Source organism: Myotis lucifugus, unplaced genomic scaffold (assembly GCF_000147115.1).
Source record: "Myotis lucifugus unplaced genomic scaffold, Myoluc2.0 scaffold_14, whole genome shotgun sequence".
NCBI lineage: Eukaryota > Metazoa > Chordata > Mammalia > Chiroptera > Vespertilionidae > Myotis > Myotis lucifugus.
The window spans coordinates 13,411,814-13,424,180 of NW_005871062.1; the positions used below are offsets into that span (position 1 = coordinate 13,411,814).

The 12,367-nt window shown below is 40.4% G+C and overlaps 1 protein-coding gene across 1 annotated transcript in view; it reads left to right on the forward strand.

Moving 5' to 3' along the window:
- The first annotated feature begins 732 nt into the window (after nt 1-732).
- The window catches only part of CCDC39 (coiled-coil domain containing 39), a 49,567-nt gene continuing 37,932 nt past the window's right edge, over nt 733-12,367 (forward strand). The window contains exons 1-5 of the mRNA XM_006084880.3: nt 733-907; nt 7,045-7,164; nt 9,936-10,082; nt 11,205-11,363; nt 12,270-12,362. Of these exons, the coding sequence (XP_006084942.1) occupies nt 818-907; nt 7,045-7,164; nt 9,936-10,082; nt 11,205-11,363; nt 12,270-12,362 (609 nt within the window). The 5' untranslated portion in view covers nt 733-817. The remainder of the gene's footprint in view (nt 908-7,044; nt 7,165-9,935; nt 10,083-11,204; nt 11,364-12,269; nt 12,363-12,367) is intronic.

Sequence of the window (12,367 nt, forward strand, 5' to 3'; positions counted from 1 at the left end):
AAATGCCTACCAGTGCCAAACAGGTCATTCAAATTGTGCTTGCAATTTAAAGGGGGCGCCTCTTCAGCCCATCATGTGGGCACAGAGTTCCCTAGCCTTTTTCGAGGGTAGGAAGAAATACAGATTTTTATGTGAAATGAAAGATTTGTAAATGTTGGCCAATGAAGATGTAAAGAAAAACAAAGGTGTAGAGAGGCGCGGGAGGGACCACCAAACTCTGTGCATCCACTTTGGTGCTCAGTTAGGACGCTACCGTGGGGCAGGTGCGCAGGGGAGGAAGACCATTCCACTAAACCAGACGAGGATCGCCACATCCCGCAGTGGTTTTAGGGGCAGAATTCTGCTTCAAAATACAAGGCCACATCAGCCTACTGGATTCCATCTACGGATGAAAGTCACCACCACCGCACGCAAAGGGAGCCCGGGTTTTTATTTTCATTCGCTCTCCTCTTCCGCGGGCGCTCGTGCAGTCGCGTAGCTCAGCGCCCCTCTCTCGTACCCGGGTTCCTCCGGTCACTGCAGGCGCCACCGATTGAGTCTCCGGGGGCGCCGTCCGGGCCGCACTTGAAGGGGAAGTTATGCCGGCGCCTGGCAACCCCAGCGAACCCTGGAAGGAGTAAGATGCCTCATTTCCCTGGGCGTTTAAGAAAGAAAGAGTTGCGCAACCGGAAGTTCCGCCTCCTGGCCGAGCGCTTCCTGTTTGGTAACTAAGGGCGCGAGATGGTTGCTAGCGCTCCGGAGGCAATTACACCGAAGCTTCGTGGGAACCTCGGGTGCTGGTCCTGGGCCTTTTCTCCCTAGGGTTCCTTTTGCCATCATGAGTAGCGACTTTCTGTCAGGGCTGCACTGGGACGATGGCTTCGCCATCCCTGTGGCGAACCAGGAGAACAAGATACTGGAAGATCAGGTGAGAAGCAGGTGAAGAAGGCTGCGGAAGGAGGGGGTATCTTTTTGAGGGGGGGCGGGTGTGATGAGTTTTCTGGTAGGCAAGAATATCCCAATCCTTTTGTTTCTCTCCTTTCCTTCCTGAATCCCATCTCTTCTTGGTCTAACGCTCCTCCACTTCATCTCTCCTTTCTCCCACACCTTCCGCCCTTTTCGGTACTTGCTGAGGCCCAGAGGTTCTCAACCTGTGGGTCGCGACCCCTTTGGGGGGTCGAAGGACCCTTTCACAGGGGTCGCCTAAGACCATCGGAAAACACGAATATAATTACATATTGTTTTTGTGATTAATCACTATGCTTTAATTATGTTCAATTTGTAACAATGAAAATACATCCTGCATATCAGATATTTACATTACGATTCATAACAGTAGCAAAATTACAGATATGAAGTAGCAATGAAAATAATTTTATGGTTGGGGGGTCACCACAACATGAGGAACTCTATTAAAGGGTAGCAGCATTAGGCAGGTTGAGAACCACTGTGCTAAGCAGTAAAAAATATATTGAAACAATAATTGATGTGCAGAACTACAAAGTCCGATTCTTCACTCCTTCCTCCCCTCCCCGGCCAAGCGTTCATTTCCAGACTCTTTGGCAGGAGAGGAAAGTCTGGTTCCCGCGCCCACTTTCTCCTTCCTCGGAATTAAGCGCATTTTGCAAAGGGACTTCTATGGTTTGCATAGCAACCGTTAGTGCGGACAACGAAACACGCCCTGGTTGACATTTCTCTGCGAGTTCTGCCGATGATGGTTAAAGTTAAGAGCGACTCAAATAAAAGTTAAGAGGGACGTTCTAGTAAGAATGCAAAATGTGCAGCTTTTCAAATTGAGACTTTAGTTGTCACAGAATGATGTAAGATACTGTAAGTTGTAAGGAGTATTTTTTTAAAAATATATTTTATTGATTTTTTACAGAGAGGAAGGGAGAGAGAGATAGAGAGCTAGAAACATCGATGAGAGAGAAACATCGACCAGCTGCCTCCTGCACATCTCCTACTGGGGATGTGCCGCAACCAGGCACATGCCCTTGACCGGAATCGAACCTGGGACCCTTCAGTCCGCAGGCCGACGCTCTATCCACTGAGCCAAACCGGTTTCGGCGTAAGGAGTATTTTACATCAACTTGCAACCAATGCGTAGTAGTTGTTCCAAATAAAGTTGCGCCTCGCTCAGGAAACAAAAAAACCTTCAGCAGCCAGTGTAAAGTCCTGTGTGTTGTGTGGAAGAGGATCCAAGAACTGATGTTTACACTACTTAGAGAATGGAAGAGAAGGTTTTCCCTCCTCTGAAAAAATGAAAATGAAAATCCTTCACTTTTTTTGTTCTTGTTCAAAATCTTCTGACGTATTTACTCACGCCTACATTTAGATGGCTGCAATTTTTGTTTTTGTTTTCAATGAAGGGCAACATTAGGGAACGTGAGAGATCTAGCACTAGGTATGCAGGCACAATATGAGGAAGTATCCAGCCCTAGGTGTAGATCATACTTACCAGCCCTGAGCCAGTTTCTTCTCCTGCAAGCCAAAGACAAGTAAAATAATTACCACATTGGGTTGTTGTTACAGAATTTCCCAGGTGACTGAAGAACACACAGGAGTACTTGGAGACACAGGAAAGACCCATTAATTTTCAGATGTTTCACGTGTACCGGTACAGTGACTCAGGGGAGACTGTTTCTCTCCAAATCCTGAGCAAACCAATACGGAGGAAGCTTTCCCTTTATACCCTTTGGTTTCTTTGTCCCCCAAATATGGGATGGGACTTCTGTACCTTTCGCCGGCTTTGCAAAAAGCCCCATGTGTTGGGATGGGGGCTGTGAAACCACACCTAAAGGCCTGGCCTGGTGCCAGCACTGATAACCCCCTCTGGGGATTGTTCATGGTTTATGGCCTCTGTAAAATGGGAGTTGTACTTTGGTAAACTGGTCTTGCAAGACCAGATTGTGGAGAAAGAGGCAGTGACTTTTATATAGGTTATCAAGAATGTACATTAGGTTACTGGCACAGATTCAGATTGCTAGCCCCCCCAAAGTCTTATTTTCCCCATCAGTTGCACAGCTCTAAAGACATTAATGGAGGTTAAAGTTCCATTCAAATGTTAGTTTTTGGTATTAGTGACATAATATTTGTCTCACAGGATATTATATACATACTAGAGGTCCAGTGCACAGATTTGTGCACCAGTGGGTTCCCTTGGCCTGGTGGGGATCAGGCCAAAACCGGCTCTCTAGACCAGGGGTCCTCAAACTTTTTAAACAGGGGGCCAGTTCACTGTCCCTCAGACCGTTGGAGGGCCGGACTATAGTTTTAAAAAAAACTATGAACAAATTCCTATGCACACAGCGGCGGCAAAAACACCCGGCGGGCCGGATAAATGTTTCTGGCGGGCCGCATGTGGCCCGTGGGCCGTAGTTTGAGGACCCCTGCTAGACATTCCCCAGAGGGGTCCTGGATTGTGAGAGGGCACAAGAAGGCCAAGGGACCCCACTGGTGCACGATCAGGCTGGGGAGGGACCCCAGGAGAACTCCAGGGTGTGTCCTGCCCATCTTCCCCAGTCCTGATCGGCTGGACCCCAGCAGCAAGCTAACCTACCAGTCGGAGCATCTGCCCCCTGGTGGTCAGTGCGCATCATAGCAACTGGTCAAATGGTTGAACAAATGGTCAGTCACTTAGCATGTTAGGCTTTTATTATATAGGATTTTTTATTATTTATTAATTAATTACTTTTTTAATCCTCACCCAAGGACATGCTTATTGATTTTAGAAATAGGGGGAAGGAGGAAGGGAGAGAGGGAGGGAGGGAGGGAGAGAGAGAGAGAGAGAGAGAGAGAGAGAGAGAGAGAGAGAGATGGAGAGAGAGAGAGAGATAGAGACAGAGAAAGAGAGAGAGAGAAATATCAATGTGAGAGAGAAACACCGTGCTCCCTCTGACTGGCAATCGAACCTGCAACCTAGGTAATTGAAACCACAACCTTTTGGTGCAGGAGACGACACTCCAACACACTGAGCCCCACTAGCCATGGCTGTATTGTGCTTTTAATTCCTTGCATCCTCAGTTGCCAGTTTGATTCCTTCCATTGCCTGCTTTAAGTTTATATCAGATCTTCAAGATAATTACTCTCTTCTCCCACTCCTTCTTTTGGAGTCCTATGCTTTTCAATATGGACAATTTTTCTGCTGGCGTATTTCCCAATTGTTAACTTGTTAATTCCCTTTTCCCCCCTTACTGCTTTGTCACTCTATCTTCTTTTTTCTTGGATTTCTCCTTCTCTCTCTCCCTCTCTCTCTCTCTCTCTCTCTCTTATGAAATACTTTCTTGTATTTCTCCCTAAGAAGGGTGTATGGGAGGTAAACATTCTAAGTCAAAAATGTTTTTATTTGCTTTCATATTTGATGGTGATTTGGCTGAGTAGAAAATTCTAGATTAAAAAAATTTGCCACTACTTAATGTACTTTGAAAAATGGTTAAAATGATAAAATTTTTGTTATGTACAGTTTACCACAATTTAAAAATTAGTGGTAGAAATTTTATAGGTCACATTCTCTGATTATAAGCCAATAGAATTTGTGTTAATTTAAAAAATGATTTTCTATTGTCAGAGAATGAATGTTTGTGTCCCCCCTTCCCCACAACCATTCATATGTTGAAGCCCTAAACCTCAATGTAGATAGTATTTGCAGCAGGGGGGGCTTTCAGGAGGTAATTGGGTTTAGATAAGGTCATGAGGGTGGGGCTCATGAGGGGTTTAGTGTCCTTATAAAAAGAGAGAGACTAGAGCAGGGGTGGGCAAACTTTTTGACTCGAGGGCCACAATGGGTTCTTAAACTGGACCGGAGGGCTGGAACAAAAGCATGGATGGAGTGTTTGTGTGAACTAATATAAATTCAAAGTAAACATCATTACATAAAAGCGTATGGTCTTTTTTTTTTTTTTAGTTTTATTCATTTCAAACGGGCCGGATTCGGCCCGCGGGCCGTAGTTTGGCCACGGCTGGACTAGAGAGCTCTCTCTCTCTCTCTCTCTCTCTCTCTCTCTCTCTCTCTCTCTCTCTGCTGAGTGTGAGGACACAGGAGAATGTGGCTAGCTACAAGTTAGGAAAAGAGATTTCACCTTGACCTTGGACTTCCCAGCTTCCAGAACTGTGAGAAAGAAATTTATTTAGTTTAAGCCATGAGTCTATGGTATTTTATTTTGGTAGTCTGAGCTGACTAAGAAATTCAATTTAAATATTTAGGCAAGTTTCTCAGAAATATATTGCTGGATGGCTCTTACATCAAATAAAAGTTGAAAGGGAAAAGTCACCAATTAGAAAACTAAAGGAGACTGCTTGGTACCTACACCCATGGGAAGCAGCAAAACTCTTACTTAGAGAAAATGTATAGCCTAAATGCCTTCTAATCAGTGTCTTAGGCAGCCTAAGTTGCTATAACAAAATACCATAGACTGAATGATTAAAAAAACAAACAAAATCAGACATTTATTTTTCAGTTCTGAAGGTTAGAAGTCGAGATCAGGGTGTCCGCATGGTGGGTTCTGGTGAGAGCACTCTTCCGGCTTTAGATGGCTGCCTTCTTCCTGTGTTCTCACACAGCAGAGAGAGACCCTCTGGTTCCTCTATTATAAGGACACTAATCTCATCATGAGTGTCCCACCATCAGGTCGTGTCCCACCATCATTTTTTAAATTAACACTCATTTAAACCTACTTACCTCCCAAAGGCCCTCCTCCAGGTACCATCACATTGAGGATTAGGGGCTTCAACATATCAATGTGGGGGTGACACAAACATTCAGCCCATAAAAATCAGTAAGACAAAAAACCCCCACAAAACTAAGAACTTTTAATAAAGTAAAAAGAAAAGAACAAGAAAGTAAACAAAAGAGGGAATTAGAAATTGAAATCTATATATATAAAAGGCTAAGCGACCGTCCAATAGTCTGACCAGTAGCTATGATGTGCAATGACGACCAGTGAGCAGAAACTCTGGCCAGTAGCTATGGTGCCCACTGACCACCAGGGGGCAGATGCTCAACTCAGGAGCTGCCAAACAACAGCCACTTTGCAGAGTGCCCTCTCGCACTCTGGGACCCCTTGGGGGATGTCAGACTGCCGGTTTTGGCCCAATCCACGCAGGCCAGGCTGAGGGACCCCACCTGCCAGAGGAACCCTGCTCACTCCACAGATGCCCTTCGAGCCCGGCCCTGCCCCAGGTGCGGCCAGCCAAGGAGGGACCGCAGGAGGTTGGCTCCAGGGCGTGACTGGCCCGTCTCGCCCAGTCCTGCCCCACCAGCCACCTTCTAATTAATTTCCTTTCAATGTGCACAAATCTGTGCACTGGGCCTCTAGTTAATGAAATAAAAAGCCAAAAATACATACTTACTATTACTTAGGACATAACAAATGAGTAAATTCGTATTTTTTTCTTTCTTCCTTAGTTCAAAATTCAAGTATTTTCTTCTGCACGTTGGTGAATTGTGTTGTGCCCCTCCTGGGTTGTAGCCTCCACTTTTGGAACTACAACTCAAGACTATAAAGAAGCATATTTTTGTTTTTTTGAGCTTCTATATTGCTTTCAGGGATGACATATTCTAATGGTCCTGAGAATCTATCTTCAATTTCCTAAAAGTTTTTATTTGTTTTGGACTTACATTGTTTTGGGTCTGCTCAGGTTCTAATTCACAGACACAAAATATAGGAGCTATTATGCCTGGTGTACATCTACTTTTCAAATTTATGGCTAATGATCTATTTTTTGCTCTTGTTAGGCATTGTTTCTATGCTCTTGTTTGATTTGGGGCCTTGTCATTTAATTATGGAATAGGATCTCATTTTTTTTCCACTTAAAATATAGCATTGTAGCTGTGGACCTTGCTAATGTTGCAAATCTGAGAGAGATTTCTATTTTGTTTTAATGTGGTGCTAATTTTCCCACAATAATCTTTAAAACACAACACCATTTTATAATTGAAAGGGCAGTAGATTTTTGAAGTTCAAATTAATATTTTAAAAAAGAAAAGTAAATAATCTTGATTTTACATCCTTAAATATGGTAAGAACTTACTAGACTTTGACTAATCATCGTGTTTATTATTTACAGTTGTCAAAGCTGCAGGATGAGAAGTCATACTTGCAAAATCAACTACGTGTCTATGAAGAACGAATTAATGCTATAGCTTCTCATTTAAAAAATGTTAGACAAGAGTTCTTATATACACAGGTATATATAATGTTGAAATTCATGTTGATTATATCATGTGTAGTTATGGAACATTTCCCATTGCATTTATATCTGTGATGTTATTTTATAGACATAATAGGAAAATTTAGCATAACTTATCTATAGTGAACATAGCCTTGAATTTGAAAGTAGGCAGAAAAAAGTCTTTGAGGAACTCACTACTGCCACCAAGTTCAAGGAATAATTAATTCATTTGAAAGAATAAATCACCATTCAAACAGTCTAATATAATGTTAGGCAACAGATCGCATGAGAAAGGTACAGTGATGCAGTGAGAAATAATGACTTTAAGCAGAAATAGACTTAATATAACACATAAGAGAGTTTCTGTCTACTTTTAATTATTTAGCACTACCCACTGGGACCGTTTTGAGTGGAAGCAAATAGTTCTAACACTTCAGTAGCCCTTAGGCATAGTCTTCTAGCCGAGTTTAAGAACTGAAATTTATAATGACGTCCTGAGATAATCGTGAAATTATATTTAGGATAACTGGGGACAGTATACTGCATTTTAGAAAACGTAATAAAATAATACAAATTGAAACTTAGGGTGATTAATCAAAGCATCTGTTTTATGGACAGTCTACTCATGTGTAGAACCTCATTCCCTGATGAAGCCCAGAAAATTAGCTCAGCAAATCAGCACTGGAGTGTTGACTAACTTCCATGTCAAACTCTGTTTTTATTTTTTTTTAACTTTTTAATTTTTTTATTTTGTATATATTTTTTTATTGATTTTTTACAAAGAGGAAAGGAGAGAGATAGAGAGTCAGAAACATTGATGAGAGAGAAACATCGATCAGCTGCCTCCTGCACATCTCCTACTGGGGATGTGCCCACGACCAAGGTACATGCCCTTGACCGGAATCGAACCCGGGACCTTTCAGTCCGCAGGCCGACGCTCTATCCACTGAGCCAAACCTGTTTTGGCCAAACTCTGTTTTTAAAAGTACATCTGCATTTCTTTGAAATAATGTAATTCTTAAAAATGAACAAAGTTGTGTTTTAAATGCCAATTTGTAATTAATATAGATAAGTAACTATTTCATGCTTTTTGCAAACTTGAGAAAGATGTCCTCGACAGTCTGGGGGAACGACTCAGCCCAGGAATCCAGGCGACTGGTCTCTGAGCTCTATCCCCAGAGCCTCCTGCCCTGGAGTCTGCTCACACAGCTCCAGTCCCCTCTTGCCCTCCCCCTGCTGGAGCCCAAGACCAGTGACTACACACAGAATTTTGTCCATCGGCCCTTTAAGAGCGTGCCTGCATTTCCAGCCTTCTCACCCTGGTAGACAGAAACCCGGCTGCTTTTCACGGCCAGATGTTATGTGGGCAGCTTTTTCAGTTCTGGTGCTCTGGGCTGAGGAACCCAAGTGGGATTTAGACCGCAGAGTTCTCAATAGGAACCCCCCACAGCTGAGATATCCTTTGGGCAGGGGGGGGGGAGTCTGGCAGCCTTCTCCTGACTCCGCACTTCCTACCAGTCTCTATGCTGTCTCCACTTTCAAGTCATTGTTGTCACGGTTCTCTCCAGCTTGTCTTCAGTTGATTATTCAGGATGGTTTTTCTATATTTTAGTTGTAATTCCAGTTTGGTCCTGGGAGGGTGTCAGTGTAGCTTCCACTTAATCCGCCGCCATCTTCCTATTTCATGCTTTAACAGTCTTATGAGAAGAAAGTTAAAATGTTAATGAGCCCTAACCGGTTTGGCTCAGTGGGTAGAACGTTGGCCTATAGACTGAAGGGTCCCAGGTTCGATTCTGGGCAAGGGCATGTACCTTGGTTGCTGGCACATCCCCAGTAGGGAGTGTGCAGGAAGCAGCTGACTCGATGTTTCTAACTTGCTATCTCTCTCCCTTCCTCTCTGTAAAAAAATCAATAAAAATATATATTTAAAAAAAAGTTAATGAACTTCTAAAAACAATACTTCATATTTTTGAATCCTGATATGATTGAGTAATTAATAAATGGTAGGAACAACATCTTTTCCTCAAGTTATTAAACCACTGAGTTGGGGATCTGAGAGAGACTCTTTGTGGGTATATTTTATTATAGTCAAACCTTAACTAAGATAAGAGACGAAAGTAGTAAACTTCCTACAACAGTAACAGCTTTAACAATGTAAAAATAATACCAATGGTGATAACTTTAAAGCAATGTAAAATCAGTAGTCAACAAGTACTATTTTATTAAGTGAAGCATAACAAAGGCATGTTCGTTTATTAATATAGTCTAGGAAATATTTATAACCAATGTTTGCATAATTATTTAAAAATTATCTCTGCTAATTTATGTGATCAATTCATATAACTATCCCATTTCCCAAGTATTTTTAGTCAGTTTTATTTCTTATTTTTAGTTAAGTAATGATGTATATTTTTATTAAATTTTTAATTAATTAATTATTGTTTTTACAGTAAGCTAAGATTAAATTATTAGTTAGATAGTTTAAAGTATAACCATATAAAGTTTGGTTTTCTGCAAATTCCCTAGCCCAACCTAGTATCTGAAAATCACTGACAACAGTATTTTTCTCCTAACACATTCCACGAATTAATTCTCTTATAAATAGTAAACAACACTGTCTACACTGAATCACAAAGTCTAATGTGGTATAGGTTTAAGAGAAGTGGAATTAATGATACTTAATATAGGCATTTTGTGGGAACTTCGTTATGTTTTTGTCTAATGGATTATTATAAATATTTTTAATACTAAAATGTAAAAAGTCTCTCTTGTATGTTTTTCTGTAGGCTCTTTGCAAAGCCAGGGAACATGAGATTGAAAGTGAAGAGCATTTTAAGACCATTGCAGAAAGAGAGCTGGGTCGAGTGAAAAATGAAATCCAAAGACTGGAAAATGACATCACTTTAATACGGGAAAAGAAAAGTGATAAGGAAGTATGTGTTGAAATGTTGCTTAAAATTTTGTGCCATTGTTCCTGCTTCCCTCACCAAACAAACACTGGCTTTCTTCTGTATGGGAAAGGCGTTCATTAGTTTCCTAACATTTTCTTACATTGTTTTCTTGGACAATGGAAGGCACATGGAGCTGCGATTTGAATGAAACAGTGATAGAATGTTACATTTATTTTCCCAATGTTCATTTACCAGATACTCATTGAACCTTACTATATGCAAACCACCATGTTGATTGCCTGTTATACAATGCTAGGCATAATTTATTCATAAGTGCTACATTTTTAAAAGCCACATTTTAAAATATCACTTTTAATTTTGAGTTTCATTCTTTATTGATTTTACCTTTCATATTAACTTGTCAACTTATGACCAGTATTAAGCTACTGTACATATTTTTTTCTTTTTCTTAGTTTTTAGTTACTTGATTTGGGCACTTTTTCCAAATTCGACTCTTCTCTTTACATATGTATATGCATATGGAAATGCACACACGTATATATGTATATGTATATATACACACACATATTTTATTATATTAATTTGTGTCTGTGTATTCATCAGTTTTCTTTTATGAATCTAGATTTGTTAAATGAATATATGTACAGAAACATTTTTATTTTCTTAACTGCTGAATTTATTTCAATTAGAAGTGCTTTCATAATTTCTGTGTAAGAGGCTTCTTAGAGGCAGCAGCAATCTGGTAGGAAATGGGGCTGAAGGGGACTTGTCTTGGGCTTGAGTTAGCATATCAAGCTCATTATTTTTCCTAAGATGGCACATTCTCTTGAGGTGGCTATGATGGAATGACTAATGAGATTGCTTTGGGGGAACTCCCCTAACATCTTTTAAAGTAACTACTATTCTCAACTATTTATAATAATTTCTCCTCTGTTTTACAACTAAAAAAATTAAAATGCCAGTATTATAGTTACATGATTAAATATGGTATATTATACTACTATTCATCTAGAGGTCAGGGACAGGATTCCTTTTTTTCTTTATTATGTGTTCTGTATAGTATGTAATGCTATGTTTTATTTTAGGTTATATTGTAAATAATGTTTTTTTAATCTCACCCTGTCCTCTCTCTTTGGATATTAGAATCAGATATTTAAATTTACTCAAAAATTGGATGATTTGAAACGTCAAATGAACTGGGACCAGCAGGCGTTGGAGGCCTGGTTAGAAGAATCAGCTCACAAAGATAGTGATGCCCTCACTCTCCAGAAGTATGCACAACAAGATGATAATAAAATTAGGGTGAGAAATTAGAAATTGTAATGTCAGGTTTTCTCTGATTCTGTAGTGTGTCAACCTTTTTATCTAAATTGGACTTAGAATTTTAGAGCAGTACTTCTTAAACATTTTTGGGGTCAGTTTCCTTCCAGAATCTAATAAAGCCAAGTATCCTTTCTCTAGAAAAATGAGTATATTCAAATACCTACAAAATTTTGTCATTACATATAGTTTTAGCTGATTTAAGACTTTAGTGCTTTGATTATTTAATATATTATTATAATTATTATTTAAAATCTAGTTGTAATGAAATATGGTAATGCTTTAGTATAATGAAACATGCTATTTTCTAATAGACTTAATACCAAATGCATTATTTTAAATGGAAAATTGTTCATCTTTTTTCTAACATACTTTAAAATGTATTAAAAGTCTTTTAAAAAACAATTTTCATTGCAGCCCTAGAGGTTAAAAGATTAAGAATATATACATTTATATGTGCATATATATAGTATTTGTTTTGGGTATCAAATATATATATATATAAAAGCCTAAGCAATCGTCCAACTGTCTGACCGGTAGCTATGATGTGCACTGACCACCAGTGGGCAGATGCGCAACGCAGGAGCTGCCAAGCTGCAGTGACTTGGCAGCTTCGGATCTCGGGTGATGCACCCAGAACCAGAGAGGAGGGAGCCCAATTGCAGGGTGCGTCACCCAAGAACCACCCTCTCGCAATCCGGGACTCCTCGGGGGATGTCAGAGAGCCAGTTTCGGCCCAATCCCCGCAGGCCAGGCCGAAGGACCCCACCTGTGCATGAATCCATGCACTGGGCCTCTAGTAATATAATAAAACTTAATATGAGATACGCTAATAGTTTTAAGTTAATCCAATGATAATCATACCTATTTTTGCATGTAACTACATAGGCACTGACCCTGCAATTAGAAAGGCTGACTTTGGAAGGTAATCAGAAAAGAAAGGTACTTGACAATGAAACTACAGAGACTCTAAGTGCACAGGTTGG